This window comes from Amblyomma maculatum, chromosome 5 (assembly GCF_055883805.1).
Source record: "Amblyomma maculatum isolate TAMU_Amacu chromosome 5, ASM5588380v1, whole genome shotgun sequence".
Lineage (NCBI taxonomy): Eukaryota > Metazoa > Arthropoda > Arachnida > Ixodida > Ixodidae > Amblyomma > Amblyomma maculatum.
This window is the reverse complement of record NC_139348.1, coordinates 127178152-127201433: the sequence shown is the minus strand read 5'-3', so window position 1 is coordinate 127201433 and position 23282 is coordinate 127178152. Positions and strand designations below refer to the sequence as shown.

The following is a 23282-nucleotide window of genomic DNA, read 5'->3' as shown; positions in this document are numbered from 1 at the left end:
CGCTAATTACGATTCAATATTCACCGCCTTTGCCAATCATTACACTTCTCTTTTTTTTCTGCCATTGCTGACGACGTTCATGCTTAGCGTTTTGAGTCTATGTTTAGGCCGCCTTCTGATAACGAATGTGGCGATAAGCTCCCGTTTAACCTCCCGTTTAACTAATTGTTTGGCGCTTTCTAAACCGGCGCTTTCTGCCTACCCCTTCTCCGGCGACCCTCAACCTTTCCCAACATCAAATCTTTCTCCAGTACTCCTCTCTTCGCATCAAATGACCAAAGTAGCTGAGCTTTAACTCTAGAATTTGAATCTCCAATGAGCAGTCAGAGTTTATGGTCGACAATATTGACTGATTTGATCTTCTGGCCGTCCAGGGAACTCTCAAGAGTGTCCGCCAGCACCACAATTCAAACGCGTCAATTCTTCGGCGGTCAGCCTTCTTCACAGTCCAACTCTCGCATCCATACATCGCAACTGGAAGGACCATAGCACGAGTTATACGGATCTTGGTTGGCAGACTAATGTCTCTGCTCTTTACTAGGCGGTCAATACTGGCCATGGCTCTCTTTCCCAGAAGCAGGCGTCTCCTAATTTCATGGCTGCAGTCTCCTTCCGGAGTAATCTTAAAGCCCAAGAAGAGAAAATCTGTCACATCTTCCACTTCTTGTCCCTTGATGTTCCAGGACTTGATACGGCAAGACTTTTTAAAGTTTAGTTTAAGCCCAAACTTCTCACTCTCTTCTTGTACGCGCATCAGAAGACTCATAAGTTCCGCTTCACTCTCTGCCGTTAAAGTGGTATCATCCGCATATCTAAGGTTGTTGATACGTTTTCCAGCAATCTTCACTCCAGCTGAAGACTCGTCCAGACCGGCCTTCCTCATGATGCACTCAGCATATAAGTTAAATAGGCAGGGCGACAGTATGCAGCCTTGTCTCACTCCTTTTTCAATCAGAAACCAATCAGTAAGACCATGTCCAGTTCTGAGTGTGGCCTCTTGCCCTTCGTACAGGTTTCTGAGGAGACAGACGAGGTGAATTAGAACTCCCATCTCTTGCCACAATATTCTGTGTTCTGCGCAGTCAAACGCTTTCGCATAATCAATAAAGCAGAAGCATATGGGTTTCTGGAACTCTCTTGCTTTTTCCATGATCCAGCGAAGGTTGGCAATCTGGCCTCTAGTTCCTCAGCCCTTGCAAAACCCAGCTTGCACGTCCGGAAGCTCGCGATCCACATACTGCTGCAGCCTACCTTGGACGATTTTCAGCATCACCTTGCTAGCATGCAAAATAAGCGCGATCGCGCGGTAGTTGGAACAATCTTTGGCACTGCCTTTCTTTGGAATGGGGATGTAAACTGACCTCCTGCAATCCTGTGGCTACTACAGGGTTGTCCAAATTTTCTGACATAATGTATACAGAACGTTAATAGCGTCGTCATGGTTGAGGTTTTTGAATGCCATCAATTCCGCTAGCTTTGTTCTTAGCAAGGCTGGCTAAGCCCCATTCAACTTCACTCTTCAGGATGCCCGGCTCGAGATCAGTAATCACAACCGTCTTATGTTGGGTTTGCACATCCGGGTCCTTCTTGTACAGTTCTTCTGTGTATTCCTGCCACCTCTTTTTTATCTCTGAGGCTTCAGTGAGGTCCCTGCCTCGTTTGTCCTTTATCACACCCAGCTTAGCACAGAAGCTTCCTTTGATATATTTGATTGTCTTATACAGAGCTCCTGTGTTCCTCAAGTGGTTGTTGTCCTCATCTGCTTGGCACTGTATGTTCAGGAAGAAATTCTTATCTCTTCTTGCTATTTTCTGAAAATCCGCATTGAGAACCTTGTATCTTTCTCTTTCCCCCATACCTTTTGCCATCCTCCTTTCCTCAGCTCCTTGCAAAGCCTCTTCAAATAACCAGTTTGCTTTCTTGCATTTCTTTTGCTTTGGAACTAATTTAATAGCAACTTCTTGTAATATGTCACGAACATCAGTCCACATCTCTTCAGGCTCTCTGTCTTCTAGATCTAATTCTTGAAATCAATTCCTCACTTCCACAGCATATTCTAATGAAATTTGATCCAGATCATACCTGAAAGGCCTTCTAGTTTTCTGCGTTTTTCTCAATCGAAGCTTCAATTTGGCAACAAGAAGCTGATGATCGGTGCCACAATCGACCCCAGGCCTTGTTTTTACTGCTTGTATTGCGCTTCTCCATCTCTGCCGGCAAAGAATATAATCAATCTGATTCCTTTACAGACCGTCCGGTGAAGCTCATGTGTCAGGCACCTCTTGTGCTGTTGAAAATGAGTATTCGCTATGATCAGGTTATTTTCTTGACAAAACTCTACTAACCTCTGCCCAGCATCATTTGGCTCACCAAGGCCAAACTTGCCTGTAATTCCGGATATTTCTTCATACCCCACCTTAGCATTCCAGTCTCTTATGAGAAAAAGGAAGTCTGATGATCGAGTGCGGTCTAAAAGGCATTGCAGGTCAGCATCAAATCTCTCAACGTCAGCTTCTTCAGCAGTAGTGGTTGGTGCATAGACTTGGATAACTTATGTTGAAAGGGTGACTTCAGATCCGAAGTGAAATCATTCGGTCATTTTTGGGGTTCCCATTCTTCTGCTTACTATGAGAGTGACCCCATTCCTTCTCCTGGATTCGTGCCCACAATAAAAGACATAATGGTCGCCGGAGTTAAATTCTCCCATTCCAGTCCACTTGAGCTCGCTGATACCCTAGATATCAATGTTCAATCTGTCCATTTCTCGCTTGACGACATCCAGTTTACCTTGCGTCATAGATCTTACATTCCATGTTGCTATGTGATATATCTCCTTGCAACATCGGACTTTCCGGTCGCTTCCCGACACATCCACAACTGAGCGTCATTTTGGCTTTAGCCCAGCCATTTCATTCGTCCTGGAGCTACTAGGAATCGCCCTTTGTTCATCCCCAGTAACATGTGGGACGCCTTCCAACCTGGGGGACTCATCTTCGGGCGCCATTTCATTAATACCATTGTGACTGGTCATAGGGCTTTCTTGGCAGGTAATACTGGAGTGAGTTGCCATTACCTTCTCCAGTGAATCACATTTTTTCAGACCTCTCTGCCGTGACCTGTCTATCTTGGGTGGCCCTACACAGCAGAGCTCACGACTTCATCGAGTTTCGCAAGCCTCTCCACCATGACAAGGCAGTGATCCATGAAGGGGGAGCTACTTTACTTAAATTTAATAATCTGTAAAGCTGCCAGTGATTTTCGCAAAATGAGTCACGAACAGAAGATATCGGCTTATTCAGACAACCTCACGTTTTTCTACTCTACAAACTCAGTATAAAGATTCTGCGTTTAACAGAAGGCTTTGATGCAGTGTCAGGTATTTATATTAATCATTGCAAGAGTTGTAGTGTCTTGTTTGATATGTGGGGAAAGACACCCGCGGAATACACTGTGTGGGATGGGCATCCAGGCCACCTAAGTACCTTGGAGCCTTTTTCGGCGCCTGTAAGCATAGTGCTGATAAGTGGAAAGGTAGAGTGCCCATTTTTCAGCTCTATGCTCAGACTTTTGTCTCCCATGGTCCCTTTATTTTTGGCAGGGCTACCAATCTGGTTTAGCCACTAAAACATATTACATTCTTCAAATGTCTCAGTGCGCGCGGCCCTAAATTCAGCGGTTATATAGAGTGTTCGCTACTTTTGAGTGGGATTAGCCTTTTGGATCTCGGAGGCGTGCTAACCTCTTTCCGGCGTCTACGCGTAGGGGGTCTTGGTCTAGTCCACCTGTATATCCATTAGCCAGACTCACCTTTCATGTTTTCTATGAATCTTACCACCAGCTAGCGTGTTCATTTTTTCAGGCTAATTAGGTTCGCGTTTCTCCAAATATTATTGTGCCCTCTAACGTTTCTGATTATCCGTGTTTATGTAGTGTAAAGTGAAAGGTGTATTTTACAGTTCTATTCCTACTCGTTTATTCTTCCATCGAGTTCCTATTTTCCATGTCGAGAAGACAATTGTACACGGACTTAATTTTCACGCCCTTCCCTGCAACCATCTCCCTTTCTTTGTATGTTGGTTTAGTGGGACATGATGTGCCCACAGAGTGCGAACAATTCCTCTCCCACATTATACGAAGACATTTTTATAAGCTTCGTACTAAGGTTCTTCTTTTTAAAAAAACGGGGTTAGAAAAGAAATGCATTGCATGTTTACAGCTGCGGTATATTTTTGGTTGTCTGATTCTCCAGAATGCATTGAGCATTGTTTATTGACAGCAAGGATGGTATGCAAAGAACGTTTAAAAAAGTATGAATATGACACTGCACACTATGCAATATCTTACTGCATAAAAATTTGTGGATGAGCCTTAAGACGGTGTTCCTTCTGAATGAATTACACAGCTTCTGGAAAACGCCGTGCATGACAGACCGACATTGTGAATCTGTTATTTCGGCCAAGAACAATTAATGGTTGGTTTCGTTGGTTTGTGGGGTTTAACCTCCCAAAGCGACTCAGGCTATGAGAGTCGCCGTAGTGGAGGACTCCGGACATTTCGACCACCTGGGGTTCTTTAACGTGCTCTGACATCGTACAACGCATGGGCGCCTTATGTAGGATGGGTTGTTCATTTAAGGTAGTTGTATGCAATAATTGAGTTCGAACCAAAGCGGCAGTCACTTTTACAGCTATGCTCTGCTTGCCTATAGTTTATGTTTTGTTTAGTTGGTGCGCCTTATTTTGCATTGCGTTGATCAGATGCTGTTTTTCATAATACTCTGGACATAGTTCATGTACATTGAACATTGTTTAAGTCTAATAAATACAGCGTTGGAAAAAAATGTCGCGGAATAGTTGTTATAGTGACGGGGTGTGGTGGGTGAGGTTTAATGTTCAAATTGCGGCTGCCGCTCAGAGATTGATTACTTTTTAATTTTTATACTTCGTGGTGTTATTTTATTCCTCTGCATGAATTTCACCGCCCGGCGCTGCTCTTTTCTCTAGAAACAATGGCCACCGACCACAGAGTATATTGCAGAATCAGAGCTCCACACATTTTCATGCCGGGTCAGCCTGTACTACAGAATCCGGCATGGAATTGATAAAGGCTTTTTCAGTAGTGAGCCGACCATCCCAGCATTTACTGTCTGCTACATGGGTCAAATGATGACTATTGTTCTTTGGCACCCTCCCGCTGAGTTCGAGCGCTGAGGTCCTCGTACTGTTTATTCAAGTACTACATTAGGGATCAAGTAAAACAAGATATAAGCTCGAAACACAAATCCGCGTGACAGAAAGATGCTTTCGTTCAACAATCTGGCATTCAACTCTTCTTTTTTTTGTACCGGTTGCAATGCCGAAGGCTAACGGAAGCAGTCAGCAGTAAGATATACTGCGCGGCCAATGAAAGATATGCAGAGGTATCTCAAAACCGCACTCCAATATCCGTTTGATGAAGCACAGACCAAGAGTTCGATTACCCTTCGCGTTGCCTGTTATCAAGTAACACCGCGTGAGAACGCTCTTTGGCGAGGTTATTCATTTTTTTAACGCTATATATAGTGTCCACCTGGCTCTTGATAAATCACACGGCACGCAGAACAAAACATGTTGGCAAACGCCTATGTAGTCGAGTCGGTATGTACGGTACGCTGACATACGAAACAAAAACACATTTAAATATTACTTGCAGCACAGCTGTTTCTATGGTAACTAGGGGCCAAAGAGAGCAGTGTAAACGTTTGCTGCCCCGTCTAAGTATGCACTGATGCTCATGCACCTCCCACGCTTGCGCAATAGGGCAGGTTGCAGTGAAGTAGTTGTCACTAGCCTGCGGCTGGACGTAAGACATGGTAGTGCAGTAAATAGTATAAGCCCAAAAAGACCATTAAAAGACGCCTCTGCTTCAGCACATATTTCATGTCATATCATGGAGGAAACGAGAGAGGTTCAAGGCCGCGGGAATGATAGGCATATCAATGGCGATGAAGCTCGTCACTTGACACGTGGCCTCGCCAAGCAGCCCTACGGGCGAGAGAGAGACTGATAGTACGCGTCTCGCTTGTTTTAGACAAGCCCTTCGCTGGACACAGAGTAGTGGACCAATAAACGAGGTACACACCTCTGAGTGCTGCTGCAAGCTAAGGGTGGCTTCAAAGTCACCGTGGGAGACCTCGGCCTTATCTTATTTATACATTGTGCCTGTTAGAGCACAGTACGCTGCCACGGAGTTGATATTCGCGTCCCTGAACGTTACCTTCCGCACTCCGCGAGCTCGGCGCTAAAATGGAAGCTAGTCAGACCATTTCGTCGGCTGCAGGCCTTGATTTAAGGTCTTTCTATGGGCGCTCCTGTGATCCTGAAGTATCGGAGCCAGTCATCGGTGCGCTACAAGGAACGCTTCCAGGTTGGCTGCAAGGAAGACTTTTGCGAAATGGCCCAGGACTGTCCTCAATTGGTCCCGACCACTACAACCACGTATTCGATGGTCTCGCTCTTGTTAGGCAGTTCCATATCGAAAACGGCCAAGTCTCCTACCGGAATCGCTTTCTTCGGAGCCAGGCATATGTACGCAACCAAAGAGCGAAGAGAATCGTCGTCTCAGAATTTGGAACATTGGCGCATGCAGACCCGTGTGCGACCGTGTTCGAGCGGCTGGCATCATTCTTTTCTCCGGATGTAACGGACAACGACCTAGTGAATGTCATGCCCATTGGAGATGAGGTCTACGCAATGACAGAGACGCCTTACATGCACCGAGTGGATCCCGCTACTCTGGAGACTCTGGAGAGGAAAAATTTGAGGGACCTGATTGCCGTGCACACAGCCACCGCGCACCCTCATCAAGACCCAGATGATGGCTCCACGTACAACATTGGCACGCAGATGGGTAGACGGCCCTCCTTCGTGCTTATTCGCTTTCCTCCTGGCGGAGAGAGCGGGAAGAGCTCTGTGGACCACGTCCAAGTCGTGGGCAAGATACCTGTCCAGTCACGCATGTCGGTGCCCTACATTCACAGCTTCGCGCTGACAGAGCAGTGGGTCGTCGTGTTAGAGCAGTCCCTCACATTTAGCGTACCGACAATTCTTAGATCCAGCTTCTTCGGTGGAATTCCGTTCATGAACGCCCTGAAATTCGATTCGAAGAAACATGTACGCTTCCATGTGATGGACAAAAAGACAGGTGAGCTTCATCCCGTCGTTCTCGAGGCTCGTGCGTTCTTCACTTTCCACCATATCAACGCCTTCGAACGGGGAGACGAGATTGTGGTGGATGTTGCTTGCTTTGAAGATGACAGCATCATTAGGAACCTGGATCTTACTGCAAAGAATCCTCTTCCGTCAAACCTTGGGTTGATGCGCCGCTTCGTGCTCCCTCTGAATCGAGCTCCGGGCGAGCGGGTCTACTTAGAACCTCAAGAATTGGCAAATGGCAAGCTTCGTGGTGACCTTCCCCGAGTCAACCAAAGCCGCAATGGGAAAGAATATCGGTTCTGCTACAACGTCAGTCATGTGGATGGAGAGGAGCAGAGGCCTTTCCTTTCCAAGCTGGACGTCTCCACTGGTAACTGGCAGCGTTGGGAGATGGAAGGATGGTATCCATCAGAACCCGTCTTTGTAGCTCGGCCAGGCGCCGTTGATGAAGATGATGGCGTCCTCCTCTCTTCTCTTGTCAGCGCGAAGGACGACAGGAAGTTGATCCTGGCTATCATAGACGGTAAAAGCTTTGAACAGGTAGCGTTAGCCGAGTTTGATTGCCCGTCTTCGATCCCAGCGGACTTTCACGGATGGTTTATTGAGAAGCCGGTAGATCAGGTGTAAAAAAGCGTCTGAAATTTGTCTTACTTTATTTTAAGGTGTCTTCTTTATATAACCCCTAGACATTATTGCTAACTGCAATGGCTTCTCAGTAAGGAGTTTTTGTGTGAACGAAAAATCGGGTACAGAAGTCGCGCTCAATTAATTCAAATTGTATTAATAAATTTTATTCGTATTGTTTTTGTTCGTCCTACCGTTATATCCCAAGTTACCACCACCAGCCAAAACACCTGCCAAAAAAACGTTTTGATTGTGTCCGAACCGTTCAGTTGTCGCCCACCCGAATGGAACGAAAAAAACGTTTTTCGCAATTTGCAAAAATGCTCCCCCCTCCCCTAACGTCATGACAACAAAAAGAAAAAAAAAAGAAGAGATTGAAAGACTGTTTTGTTCAAGCATCCTAACCTATTTTCGCGACATCGAGGTGACCTTAAGGCGGCGCTGAAGAAAAACGACCTCGATAAAGAAGGTAAGCATTTATTCTCAAGTGCGAGGAAGTGTATTAGAGATCGACATGGAAAAGAAGTTCGATCTTTTTGTGCCGCGCTATGCAGCGCCGATACAGTAATGTGTGGCAGTTCGATTACCGGGCTATCCCTGCATAATAGCACCGGTCCAAGTTAACTTTGCGTAGAGTTGCCCATGCACGACACGTGCTGGGGATTCCCCCGACAGTGAAAGATCGTTTTAAGAGCCTTGCGGTCAATATAGCATCCCGTGATTAAAGTTGAGTGTGTCTCTCCTCAAACCATGCTCGAGGCAAACAAAAAATGCGTGCCTTGTTCGATTTATTTTCTGTCCCTGAGACATGGCTCACCCCACGTTTTCCATGAATTTTGAGTGGCGGAGGTTGGGCGATAACTAGCGATATTACTGGCGGTAATACAGGATAGTACGTGAATATAGACTCAATTTAATCGCAAAGCAAATATATTTAACTATCTTCGGTAAGACGGTTGTTTGTTCCTTTCTTCACCAAGCACAGGTAAAAACATAACCTATATGAATTAAGCAAACAGAAACGGCCCATTCAATTTCCCACTGGCAACGTAGTCTTTCAAAAATTGAAATCTTGGGAATTATGTTAGAAGCGTGAATGCATTTCAGAATGTACGGAATGAATAAAAAAGAGAATGAATAAACATTCGTGAATTTTTGTCATGCATACGATTTCCCCAATTATTAAAACTGCAATAATAAAATAGTGTCAAATTGACAGCGAGTGAATTATGTCGCTATGTCGTGGGCAAACAGACGCAAACTGGGGCTCGACATTCTCCGAATTGAAGCGCAAATTTGACACCCTGCAAATTACTTTTTACCTTAGGGTTGAGATTTTAATTACAGACTGTCGTAAAGCAATATTTATGCTACGAGACCCGCACTACACGTATCCTGCCACCATTTTGATTTCATGAATGACTTAAGCGCTTTAATAGCGTCGAAAATAGAACACGAGTGCTATTTTCTATTTTGAACTCCTAAGTCATTAGTAACAGCAGCTGTTATAAAGTACATATATTTAAGTTTTCGTTTTAACACTAGGATGAACGAGCGAGGAAATGTTTCTAGTTAGTTGTGTTCGCTTTGCTTTTGCTTTATAAATATTGCAGCTGCTTTCTTGGCACCACTCGTGTAACGTCATTAAGTAGGTCTTATATAGTAACTCATATTCTCGTATTTTGTCTTTTTTTTTTGCCCTCCTGACACAAACTATAGTTTAGTACCTTAGTGCGAAAAAAAATACAATAGGTATTCCTTGAACGGTTGGCCTGAAGCTCATGAAGGCATATGCCTTTATTCTCGAAGAGTTGAAATTTTAGGATCGCATACAATGCCCAATATTTCGTCTCGCGCGATTATATCTTATCGATTGCCGCATTGCGCTCGAGGATATGACAGCAATCAAGGAGGAGGGGCGTGTTTAAACTAAAGAGGCCCGTTGAGTTTGCGCCAGTGTGCAAAGAGAACAACAAAGCACAAAAAAACAATAAGCGCCATAACTATAATAAGGCAAGCGCCATAGATTAAAGGGAAGCTAACTAAGTTAAACAGAATTTAGAAAACGATCACGTTTTAAACAATTTCAAGTACTGGCCAAGTATATAGAAACTTTCAAATCATGCGTCGCTCCTAAAAAGTCTATGCAGGGCCTATTTCTCTCTGTGTGTGAAAAAATTAAATACACAAACCATGCACGCAGAAAAAAAAATGGTGCCTTCCCCGCAACCCCTACTTCATTTTATGAAATCGAGATCCTCCCTATAGTGTCAATCCCTAAATCATCATATCATATGATCATCAGTAGGGTGAAAAGAAGGCTAACACTTGAAGTCTTAGCGCCTAGCGGTTCAACTTAGTTGCGATTGAAAGGATAAGTTAACATACTGTGATTCCCATGTGCTTAATGAAGCTCACCATGCCTGGCTCCCTCCGTTATTTTATGTTGTTACACTGCTTTTCCCTACACATTCATTGCGTGACACACGTACTCTTTCTCTTCAATCCTTCTGCTATAACGCATAAGAGGAGTGCTAATCGTACCGGAAGCACACTGGTCGCGTTTTATGAAAGGGCAGAAGAATTAATGCAGGCCATCGGAAAGCGCCGCACTATCTGGCTTCAGCTTCCTTGTGCATCTTACCGCCAGTCTGAGGCACCCGCGTGCACAGAATTTCTAGCGTTTCGGGCTCCGCTTCTTTCCCTATCGAAGACGGGAAGACCGCACTTCGCAATTATGGAAATAAGTTGCCGGAAAGATGAAAGCAAGAAAATGGTGCTGTTGTTTTTTCTGGCAGCTGTTCTAAGCGTGCGCAAGAGGTGAGAAAGCTAAAGTCTTTCTTTTAAGGTTTTTCATTATTTTGAGAACAACTGAGGTAAAGTTTTGACTGTTCTTCTTCCACAAGGACTGTGCGCTAGAGAGTAAATGTTCAACTTGAAGGCTTCTTGCATCCCACACGCCTCATCTAACACACTCTAGTGAAGGCAATTTGCAACAACGTGAACTGATGTGAACAAACTGAACTTTGTTGCACATAAAATTTAAGCCTTCTTATCACATTAAGGAGAGCAATAACAAGCTCGAAGTACAACGTATAAAATTACTTTCCTGTCTGCGCATCCTAAGATGAAGAGCATCAAGGCGCCGAGTATGTTGGTTGGGAGTACAGAGCATGGTTAAAACCCTCAAGACGGGATTATATTTGACAGGAATCAAATCGCAGAAACAAAGCAATGTTTTCGATACCAATGTGTTCGATAAATAATGTGTTAGAAGTGGACACACCTAAAAATAATCTGTGCGAATAGTGGGGCGGACTTTTTCATTACTCACAAGAACGGAAAGAACCGGAAATTTTTCCACATAAAGTTAAACTGTTTTATTACAGTGACTTAGGAGTCTGCTGAGCATCTAAAGCCGTCCACTTCATGGCAAGCAGATGTATGTAGCATCCAATCGCTGACGGCAGTAGCATCCGATTAAGCCAAATCTATGCCGCCTTTTCGTCTACATCATTTAAACAACTGAGCGCAGTTCAGTGATGAGCGTACAAAGCCACTGAACAAAAATATAACATTCCAGGAGACCAGCGTACAAAAAATTTGTTTATGCTAACTCGACCCTCATCATGCGAAAATTTGCTGAAGCCACCATTTTTCTTCACTGCGGTGAGGCACTGCACAGCGTCAATTTTTCATGACATTGCTTTCAATCGTTTAGGTTGTGAACTAGTATTTCTTTTTAAGAAAGCAGGTATGAAAACTTTTTCCTTCCCAGAACTGAATTCATTTCAAGTTTTACATTTTTTTTTTACATTTTTAGTTACAACACGTACATCAACCATCATTCTTTTTCAAATATTTGATGCCTCTCCACGTAAACATAAAAAAAATACAGCAGCATTTAAATTCTCTTTTTACAACGTTCTGACGCTCTCTACCGACTTCCTGCGCTTATTAAGTGCCACCTGTGCAACATAAGTATATTTCTCAGGAAAAATTCTACATGAAACCGAGACTTTTTTGCCACGCAGATAAAATGTTCAAGCCGCTAGTACCTACACCACTGTCCAACTACAGATAACAATTGATTGAACGCGGTCAGAACCTTTCTTTTTACGGGGCCTTCCAGGAATGTTCATCTATTGCCTTGATTCGCTTTAACAGCAGCAAATAAGCGGATCTCGTTATCTCAAAATGCTTTCCAGTTCTTTTTTGTTCTAATTCAAAGAAGTGGCGCGTACCTGCAGACAATTCGTCAGGGTGTGGCGGGGAATTGCAAGAAAGGTCGCACTGGCGATAGCGAGTACTAGAAGGCGTGGAGCGGGAAGAAAGAGCAATGCAATCAAACGTTAAATGTTCTGCTTTTCGTTAGTTTGCTCTTTGGGGTAGATTTATTGCACTCTGCGCGACAAGGAATCACGTGTTCCTAGAAAAATTGCAGGCACTGTGGCGAAATATTATTCTGCTAATGAAGTTGCAGCAACCAAATGGGAGTGTAGCGATAATTGTCGAAAGCTTAATTCCGGAGAGGCATAGACTGCCAAGGTCTAAATAAAGATTGTTGCATTGTGTTCCTTTTCTCAAAACGAAAAATAAACCAGCTGCTGACTAGTATTCTTTAGCATTGTTACTACAAAGGTGCCTTCTACATATACTAGAACTACAACTAGCACTTCTATTGTTTTTGTAAAGCACACACTCTTAGGCAAAGAGAAGAAAAAATTATCAGCTCATCCTTCACGAAAATACACTTAAACTTCGGGTGCATGCCAAAAAGATCGAACATGCCCGAAAGGGTAACGACCATCTAAAAACTGGTTTCTTGTAATAAAACAGACAACGTAATATTAAGGAGATCTCAAAAGTCTCCATTTCCAGGTTTCTTCGGCTTCATGTCAACCTCGGTGACATTCAAGTAAGGTCAATTCAATGCTCTGATTACTGACTTTTTTCTCGACCTTAGATTGGTGTCCCCAAGCTGCTTTTTGCTTCTCTCGGTGCTTGAAGAAATAAGAACTTATACATTCTAGAAACGTCGGCGAAGCCACTGTGAAGCGCCTTAGTGCTTACAAGGTGTTTTCAAATGCACTGACCGCTGGGTAGCCACTAACATTGTGTGAAGGAAGCATTCTTGCATGATCTATTGTCTATAAAACCCAAATACTCGTCACCACGAGTAGGTTTCACAACACTTAGTGTACTCACGGGATAGACAATACGCGTGGAAAACATTTTAGAACTAAGAGGCGATACATAAACTGGAAGGCAAAGTGAATAACCTCTGAGTGGTCGTGTGCGATAACCATCCTAGATTTAATATTCGCTATTTTTGCCTTTGAGTGTTGTGTTTAATATGAATGCGCTCTCCTAAATATAAAAATTTGTTTACTTCAATTCGAACTTACAGCCAATAGAGATGCCCGATGACAGAATGCTGAAATAGTGTTAGGCTAAATGTATGTTTACATGGAATTCAAAAGAATAAATCAGAAATCTTTTCTTATTCTTTTAGCGAAATTCCTTCAAGTATGGACAAGGCTAAGAATCACTGGCCGCTCTTGATCCTGAGCAGTAGTGTCCGCACTGCCTCTTTTGGCACAGCCAGGAATGATTACGTGTCGAGCTCCACATCCAGCTCTATATGATAAAGGAAAATAATGTATTGAGCACAATGTGAAAGAATCAGCGAAATAATTCATCAACAGATTGACTTCAATGAATTTCATTCAACCTCACGCAATGCAATATATGCGTTCGTTTTATTGTCAGCAACAAAATATCAGCTTGCTCACCCTCCTGGCCAATAAACTGCACTGAAAACTCTCCAAGCCCAGGTGCTTGCTAGAGCATGTGTAAAGCCGATGCCACATAGTGCAAGCCAAACCAACCTCCTGAGATAACAGCCTATGTCCAGGCAACAACATAGCCCTCTGGACATAATAAACCATAATCAAACACAGATATTCCATTTAACCTAACCCGAATACCACCCCTCACAATTAATCGCACGCATGCACTTCACGCCATAGGATGCTGAAGCCGTATTTTGTAAGGAACAATCAGGATTTTGTTTTCTCGTGGGGACAGTATCAGACGATAGCAGCAAGGTACCTGTTCTGGAAAAGCAATCTATCCGGACTTCACTTTGATAACGGGCCCAGCCATTTACTGCTGGCCCTGATAAGCTGCCTGACTGGAAGGAGACAACTACATGCAACACAGACCCAAGAACAAGAAGAATAGGCAAGGTTTCCGGCGTATGTCCAGCTCTTCCTGTCCTGGTTTGATATTTAGTGCAGTTGTACTGTTCCGGTCATGAGCCAACACTAATTCGCCTAACTTGCTGCTTTACTACTGCGATCCGCTGTCAGTAGTGAAGCCAGATTGGCGACTTGTCTTTAGCAAGGCCTCTTCCCTTCGGCACTACAAGGTATCGCACCTTATCAAATAGCAGTGAACAATGTGAAGTAACCAAATGAATTCGAAATGAAATATCCACAATGTTCTGGTGCCAACATCAGTCCACACTTACAGACACCTCGCCTATACCGTTTCTACACTACTCATTACCAACGGGATCGAAGTTCCCTCACTGCCTATAAGTTGTAATGTTACGTACCACGAAACACGAAACAAACCTTTTACCCATCTGCTGCCCCTCATCACAGGTCTAAGTATCTGTACAGTTCTGTTCGTAAATATACGACTGCTGGTCCTGGTGAATAAAGCAGAGGCGACGGCACCTTAACACTGCCACTTAAAACTAAGGACTCCACCCATCTCTGCCAATCTCTGCCAACTTGTAATTGTGCCTCAGTCAATATGGCAGCTACCACCAACATGGCTGCGCTTGGGTGAATGTCAGCGAGTAATTACTCTCTTATTCACTAGCATTAAGTATGCAAGCTGTACTGCAGCAAACGCGGCTGCCGCGGCCATATTGTTCGACTCCTTTTGAAATGCTTACCTTCTAGCAATTTGTTTCCTATCAAAAACTCCTAACCGCTGAATTATATTTTGCTTTGCTTTGTTTTGCACTTCGAAGAATAAGACGCGCCCTTTTACAGGCTCTCTCTACATATTTAAAAAGCAACTATTTACCTTTTTAGATGGTCCCAGGGTGATCCGGAAGTGACGCAGCACTTTCGTGGTGACGGAAGCAAGTTCAATGAGTATCAGCCTTTGACCGATGCGTCTGCGCGGTCCAAACCCGAAAGGCTGGTGCACCTTTGGGTCAATAAGGTTCATGTTTGCAGAGCAAAATCTGCCAAAGAATATGCCATTTGTGCATGACTAGGATATTCATATGTATGTATAACTTATTAAGGAGCCGGCAAACGACGGGTTAAAGCGTCGTGACGCTGGCCAAGCATCGACCCGGGGTCTCTGCACTACCTCATTTGGCCTGTTTGTGGTGGGTTGTGAGGCTTGTGCTTTTCGAGCGCACCCTGGGCCTGCTGGACGGCCCATAGTTGAATGTCCTTGTCTGTATTTTGCACAGCACTTTGAAGTTCCGGCGGGTATGTCCTGGATGCCGCTTCGGTCGGAAACCTAGCACAGTCCCACATGATGTGCCATTGGTCCGCCGTTTTTCATGATAAATATGGACATAGTTCATATACATGGAAGATTGTTTAAATCTAATATAAGCTGTCCTGAAAAACATTGAGTGGAATAGTTGTTAGAATACTGGTGTGTGGTGCATGAGGACGAATGTGCAGATCTCGGCTGTCGCTCAGTTTTTTTATTGTTTTTCATTTTTCATATTCAGTAGCGTTATTTAATACCACTGCATGTATTTTCCGACCTGGTGCCACTCTTTTCTCCAGAAAAGATGACCATCGACCATAGAGTAAATTGCGGAATGAGTGGTTTCATGCTGGGTCACCCTGTACTTGGGTGACCCCGAACCAGTGCACTGAATCCGCTCTGAAATTGATAATGGATTTCACAATAGAGAGCCGACCACCACAGAATTTATTGCCTGATACATGGGTCAAATGGTGACTCGTGGTCTTTGACAGCCTCCCACTAAGTTCGAGTGTTTAGGCTGCTCTCGCACTATTCATGTACTACATTAGGGATGAAGAAAAGCATGATATAAGTGCGAAACATAATTACGCGTGGCAGAAAGATATCTTGGTTGCACATTCTGCCGTTCAACTCTCGCTTCTGTTTTCTATAGTGCTAGCAATGCCGAAGGATAACGAAAGCAGTCAGTAGTAAGATTACTGTGTCGCCAATTAAAGATATTGCAGAGATCTCTCAAGCCGCACTCAAATACCCGTTTAATGAAGCACAGACCAAGAGTTCGATTATCCTTCGCGTTGCCTGCTGTACCAAGGAACATCACGTGAAAACGCTTTTTGGCAATGTTATTCATTTTTTACCGCTATATGTCGTGTCTACGTAGCACTTGATAAATCACAGGGCACGCAGAACAAAACATCTTGGCAAACTCCTAGGTAGCCTAGTCGGTATTTGCAGTACGTTGGCATAAAGAACAAGAAAGCATGTAAAGATTACATGCAGCACGACTGTTCTATGCTACGTACTGACTGCATAGGGCAGCGTAAACAGTTTGCTGTCCCGTCTGAGTATGCACTGATGCTCATGCACCTCCTACGCTAGCATAATATTGCAGTTCTAGGGAAGTAGATGTCAATAGCCTGCAGCTGGACGTAAGGCATGGTATTGCACTAAATAGTACAAGCTAAAAAGTGTCATAAAAGATAGCGTCTGCTCCAGCGCATATTTTATGGGATATCGTGGAGGAATTGGAAGATGTTCAGCCTCTGGAATGACAGGCATATCAATGGCGATGAAACTGGCATGACACGTGACCTCTCCTAGCTGCCCCATGGATCAGAGAAAAAACTGATAGTGCGCGTCTCGCTTGTTGTAGACAAGCCCCTAGCTGACCGCACAGCACTGGACCGATAAGCGATGAACACAGCTCTGAGTGCTGCTGCAATCTGTGGGCTGCTTCGAAGTCCTCGTGTGAGTCTACGGAGTTATCTTATTTACGAATGGTTCCTGTTAAGGCACAGTACGTCGCCGCACAGCTGATAAACTCGTCTTCTTGAACGTTTCTTTCCGCACTCCGCGAGTTCGGCGCGCAATGGAAGGGAGTCAGACCGTGTCGTCGGCCACAGGCCTTGATCTGAGGTCTTTCTTCGGGCGCTCCTGCAATCCTGAGGTGTCGAAGCCCGTCCTCGGTGTGCTACAAGGCAAGCTGCCAGCTTGGCTGCAAGGGCGACTTCTTCGAAATGGCCCAGGACTGTCCTCAGTTGGTCCCGACCACTACAACCACGTGTTCGATGGTCTCGCTCTTATTAGACAATTCCACATCGAAAATGGCCAAGTATCCTACCACAATCGCTTTCTTCGGAGCCAGGCGTACGTACGCAACCAGAGAGCAAAGAGAATTGTCGTCTCAGAATTTGGGACTTTGGCGCATGCAGACCCGTGTGCCACCCTGTTCGAGCGGCTGGCATCGTTCTTCTCTCCGGATGTAACAGACAACGACCTAGTGAACGTGATGCCTGTTGGAGACGAGGTCTACGCAATGACAGAGACGCCTTACATGCACCGAGTGGATCCTGCTACGCTAGAGACTCTGGAGAGGAAAAATATGAGGGACCTGATTGCAGTGCACTCAGCGACCGCGCACCCCCATCAAGACCCGGATGATGGCTCCACGTACAACATCGGCACACAGATGGGTAGACGGCCCTCCTTCGTGCTTGTTCACTTTCCTCCAGGCAGAGAGAGCGGGAAGAGCTCGCTGGACCGCGCCCGAGTCGTGGGAAAGATACCTATCCAGTCACCTATGTCAGTGCCCTACATTCATAGCTTCGCTCTGACTGAGAAGTGGATAGTTGTGCTAGAGCAGTCTCTGACATTTAGTATACCGGGAATTCTCAGATCCAGGTTGTTCGGTGGCATTTCGTTCATGGACGCCCTGAAATTCGATTCGAAGAAACATGTACGCTTTCACGTGATGGACAAAAAGACAGGTGAGCTTCATCCCGTCGTTCTCGAGGCTGGTGCATTCTTCACTTTCCACCATGTTAACGCCTTCGAACGGGGAGACGAGATTGTGGTGGATTTAGTTTGCTTTGAAAATGACAGCCTGATTAGGAGCCTGCATCTTACAGCTAAGAATCCTGTTCCGTCGAAACTTGGGTTTATGCGCCGCTTCGTGCTCCCTCTGAATCGGACTCCGGGTGAGCGGGTCTACTTAGAACCTCAAGAACTGGCAAATGACAAAGTTCGTAGTGAGTTTCCACGAGTCAACCAAAGCCACAATGGGAAAGAATATCGGTTCTGCTACAACGTCAGCCATTTGGATGGAATGGAGAACAGGCCTTTCCTTTCTAAGCTGGACGTCTCCACGGGTGAGTGGCTGCGTTGGGAGAAGGAAGGATGGTATCCATCAGAGCCCGTCTTCGTCGCTCGTCCAGATGCCGTTGATGAAGATGACGGCGTCGTCCTGTGTTCTCTTGTCAGTGTAAAAGACGACAGGAAATTGAACCTAGCTATTATAGACGGTAAAAGGTTTGAACAGCTAGCCTTGGCCGAGTTTGACTGCCCGTCTTTGATCCCAGCGGACTTTCATGGCTGGTTTATTGAAACGCCTGTTGGTCGGGTGCAAAAAAGCGCCTGAAATATGACTCACTTTGAATTAATGTGTCTTCCTGTATATAACCCCTACACTTTATTGGTGAGGGCTCCACACAAGGAATTGCTTTTGTGAACGGAAAATATTGTACAGAAGTGTCGCCGTATATAATCAAACTGTATAATAAAATTTGTTCGTATTTTTTTGTTTACACTGTTATATATCTAGTCAGCACCTCTTTGCTAACCATAATCCCTCTAAAAAAATTATGTCAAAACAGTCGAGTTGTCGCACACACCAAAAAATGCCCCCTCCCGAACGTCGCGGCCGCAAATATCAAAAAGAAAGAAGAGACATGTGTAAAGTGTTCGTTCAGCGTCCTAGCAGATTTTCGCAACCTCGAGGTAAAAGAACGATGGCGCACAAGAAAAGCTATCGCGATAACGACGGTAAGCGTTTTCATTCTCAAGTGCAATGAAGTCTCTTCGCGCCCGATATATAACAGGAAATCGATATTTTTGTACCGTTATATGCTGCACCGATACAGCTTTTTAATGGCAATACGATTACCGTATGAGCCCTGCATAATAGCTCCGGACCCTGCAGCAGTTGCATGGAGCTATCAACGCAAAGCACTCAACGGAATCCACCGACAGTGAAACACCTTTTTATGTCTAGCGGCCAACATAATATCCTGTGATTAAAGTTTAGTATATTGTTTCCCAAGTCCTTGGCGGGCCTCCGCCAAGGACATTCGTCACCCAGCATCTCGCCACATGTCACATGGTTTTGGCGGCAGCCAAGAACGGCACGGATATTACGAAAGCCTCCGAGAAACGTGTTCATAAAGCTGCCTTTCGCTAAAAATAAGGTAACTCTGCAATGACGATAGCAAATAAACATGGGCTGCCCTCGTGCTCAATTTAATACCGACAAAGAAGTTCAGATGTGGAGGAAGAAGACGAAAAGGCAATTTTAAATCGGAAAATATTTGTATAATCTTCGATTTGATTCTTATTTTGATGCTTAGAAACTTCAAAAAGCGCAGAAAAAGCGCGCACGGTAGCCTGAAACTAGCTAAATCCAGTTTCTAGTCGCAATGATCCTTCGAGACGAATGTAATCACAGCACTCAGCATGATAAAACAAACATTAGAAGCCTTTCTGGGATTTTGAGCGAGCTCTCAACGTTGCTCCCTATGTTTTTGTCATACCCACAGGTCGGTGGGCGACGTCATATGAGGCCATTGGTCAGCGAGGAGTTTTCCTCTTTAATAAGACATGGCACAATAAGACCACCTTTAGACCTACTACATACTTTCCTAGAACTAGTCACCTGTTCCTCTGTGAAGTCATGCCCCATCATTAGAATCGTCAGAACATTCCTCCGCTACTGTTTATGCGAAAATAAATATTTGAGTCACACTTAAATTGCGTCTTTATAGGCATGAAGAGACGAAGTTGACGCATTCTGTCTTTAAATCGCACTTTCGGACGCCATTTCGCCAACATTAGATTGACTGATTGCCTATAATCAGTAACGTCTTCGTGCGTACTTTTGTTATCTCAAATTCAACAATTAGCACATAGCCATAAGCTTTCTTATTATTCGAAAGAACTTGCGACATAGATATTCAGCCCCGCTTTAAGAAACGCCGCACAAGCGTACCCGCGCAGCCTCTTTGACTTCATGTCCAAGCGGTCAGGTGGATTCCATTCCAAACTGAGCCTCTAATCACACTTGAGCTGCACGAGTTGGTAGGTCGTGCCAACTTGAGCACATCGCGCTGTCTCGTTATATAACTCGTGGAGCAGTGAGTGACCGGTCATATAACCTCCCAATGAGCACCTACTAAGAGCTTTCCCTAAAAAGCCGACATCGATGGTTGCATCGAAGGTGAATGAAGCTAAAGTGTTTACATCATTCAACATCAGCCTTACAAATATGTAAAAAAGCAGCGCATTAGTTTTATACGCTCTACTGCTTTTCAAGTGAGAGCAGGAAAACTTTTACAAGAAAACATTACCATCATCGAAAGCACAGACCCTTCTCGCGGTTATGGGAATAAGGTTATCATTCAATGTATCCAACTCGACTCCCCACAATTGACAGAAATCGCTGAAGGCTGGACATATATTGACTTAATCAAGATCGGTGCATCACTTTACACCAGCTGGTTTTGGTATGCAGCTATTTCATTTCATATACGACTCTGCTAGATGACGCTAGAATTCAGAATCCCGAACATATCGTTTATACCAGGAAACTAATATCCAGTATTTAGCGCCCCACTAATTACATCATATAACTAAACGACACGGTGTTCGCCCGGAAACACAGACATGAAATCTAGTCACAGAAATGTAGCTGCTTAACTTTTTTAAGAACAGTATTCCACTGTGCTCCGCCGGGGTGGTGCAGTGGTAAAACGCCCGACTACGGTGCCGGAGTACCCGGGTTCGAGCCCGACCTCGGCGGCTGCGTTTCGATGGAGGCGGAACGAAGAGGCGTCCGTGTGCTGTGCGATGTCAGTGCACGTTAAAGAACCCCAGGTGGTCGAAATCTCTGGAGTCCTCCACTACGGCGTCTCTCATAGCCTTAGTCGCTTTGGGACGTTAAACCTCACAAAACCAAACCAAGTATTCCACTGTGTCTTCTACATTTTCTACAAACCCAACTTTTCTTCTTTCATGACACCCTTAGGGATGACTTCTGTGTTTTATCCATGTTTTTCTGGCTAAACCCCTACGCGCCGGCTTCCAGAATTGATCCGAGTTGCCGTTGTTGAGACTTCGGAGAGGAACCGTCGGTATCCCGGTGCCATTGAAAGCATCAAAGAATTTTCGGCGTACACTGCATCCGTTAGAAGCCGGAGTAACAAAAGAAAAAGAGTTAGTAAAGAATTCTATCACAAACATCATACAGAAACCCACAGAAGCAAAAGAAATAAAGCAGCGTCATTTTATCATTTTTGGGGTGTGTATTCCGAGAGCTGTTCTTCGCCTCAATCTTTTCCTGTGCACAATAGTTTCAGGCTTAAGCGGTGTTAAACAATCCCCACTCCTCCTGCAGTACAATTAGTGAAAGTCACGGGTTTCGTAAAAGCAGAGTAATTTATGGAGACAAAGGTTAGTCTGGTAAAGACTCCGGCCGGTTTTAAAAGTGTCAGTATCTACTAAAAGGTATTTCTTTGTGCTTGTGTGAAAGCTTAACATTAGTGAAGACAACAATCCGTCTGGATGCGAAGCACATGATTACCTTCGTGACTTTCAGCTAATTTTTAATCGGAATGCAACAACGAAGCCGATGTAGCACACATGAGTATTTCATACATTAAATATACCATCTCTCCGGATGAATTAACTGAAATCTGCAATATAAAAGGCTTCCTTGTACTTTAAAGAAAAATAAGAGGGCTTCAGCAAGTCCTCTGTATCTTTTCGATAACAGTGGGTTCAAGGGCAGCACATGAGATTAGTTTGTGATATTATGTGATATATGATCTTCAGAAGTTAAGTTTGTCTCCTTGTGAATTCGGTTGTGATTTTGTTCGTTCTTTTTTGAGGATGAATATTTAGTGCCTATAAGAATAAACTTTCGTTAGAAGTGACAATGCCTCCTGTATGATTTCTTGCTTTCTGTTATACGCCCTGATTTGAAGCTCTTTGGAACACCCACCAGTGTTAGTGACACCGTCAAGCTCTTACCATAATGTGTTGTGCAATACACCAGCCAAAAGTCACAGGAAATAGTTAAATATTATCCAAGGGGGTTGAATGGTGTTTATTTTAGTACAAGTCGCGTCTAAACTCCAGCACACGCAGCCAACCAAGTTCCAGTGTGTTTCAAAAGCCTTTCATGTCAATGTATTTTATCTGCTTGGGATGTCACAGGGTTACGTGGTTTTGGAGCATTATAATGTGAGACACGTGTGGAGGCTAACCAAGAGAGTTCTACTTAAGTTGAGGACAACGCAGAGGGCTATGGAACGAAAAATGATGGGGGTAACATTAAGAGATAGGAAGCGTGCAGAATGGGTCAGGGAAATACCTCCAGTTACTGACATTCTAGTGGAAATTAAGAAGAACAAATAGGCATGGGCAGGATATGTAGTGCGAAGAGAGAATAACCGATGGTCGCTTAGGGTAACAAACCGGATTCCAAGAGCAGGAAAGCGTAGCAGGGGGCGACAGAAAGTTATGTGGGCGGATGAGGTTAAGAAGTTCGCAGGAGTGAAGTGAATCCAGCTAGCACAGAAGCGTGTTATTTGGAGAAATATGAGAGAGGTCTTCGCCCTGCAGTGGGTATAGTCAGGCTGATGATACTGATGATGATGGCCTGCCTTTGAATCTGAACAGCTTACGTTGGCGATGACTCGTACCTAGCAGTTATTCCCTCGTACACGCCCGGCGCCTATGTTCGAAGTACTTCAGCAGGTATGAACTTCAGTTGCGTTGTCTTCACTGACACTATCGAGTACTCGTGGCTTTCCTCTTGCAAATGTTGGTTTTACGGAAAGTTTCTTTCTGTCTCGCTTCTCACTGAAGCGAGATTGTTGCGTTCACAGGACTATTGAACACTTCGGTAAAGCCAGATAATTTGCTCAAAAACCACCGATCTTATAAGCATAATCCAAGAAACCTTTGCACTCCTTTCTTTTCGGCAGGTTCTTACACTTCACGCTTATTGTGGAATTTTTCCTCGATTTTCTCTAAGTTTCATCGGTGTGCGCGAGCGAGGTTTCAATTGCCTCGCATGCTTTTTTCAAGATGTTAAACTAAGTCACATTTCGGCAAACAAGTGCCATTACTACACACGGTTATTTATTTGCGTCGACA

At 44.4% G+C, this 23282-nt stretch overlaps 1 protein-coding gene and 1 pseudogene across 1 annotated transcript; both read left to right on the top strand.

Moving 5' to 3' along the window:
* The first annotated feature begins 6111 nt into the window (after positions 1-6111).
* LOC146189496 (beta,beta-carotene 15,15'-dioxygenase pseudogene) lies at positions 6112-7999 on the top strand (annotated as a pseudogene).
* An 8942-nt stretch (positions 8000-16941) lies between these two features.
* LOC146189495 (retinoid isomerohydrolase-like) lies at positions 16942-18602 on the top strand. Its single transcript, XM_084605281.1, has one exon. The coding sequence runs from the start codon at positions 16942-16944 to the stop codon at positions 18487-18489; it is 1548 nt and encodes a 515-aa protein (XP_084461407.1). The 3' UTR covers positions 18490-18602.
* The last annotated feature ends 4680 nt before the right edge of the window (positions 18603-23282 follow it).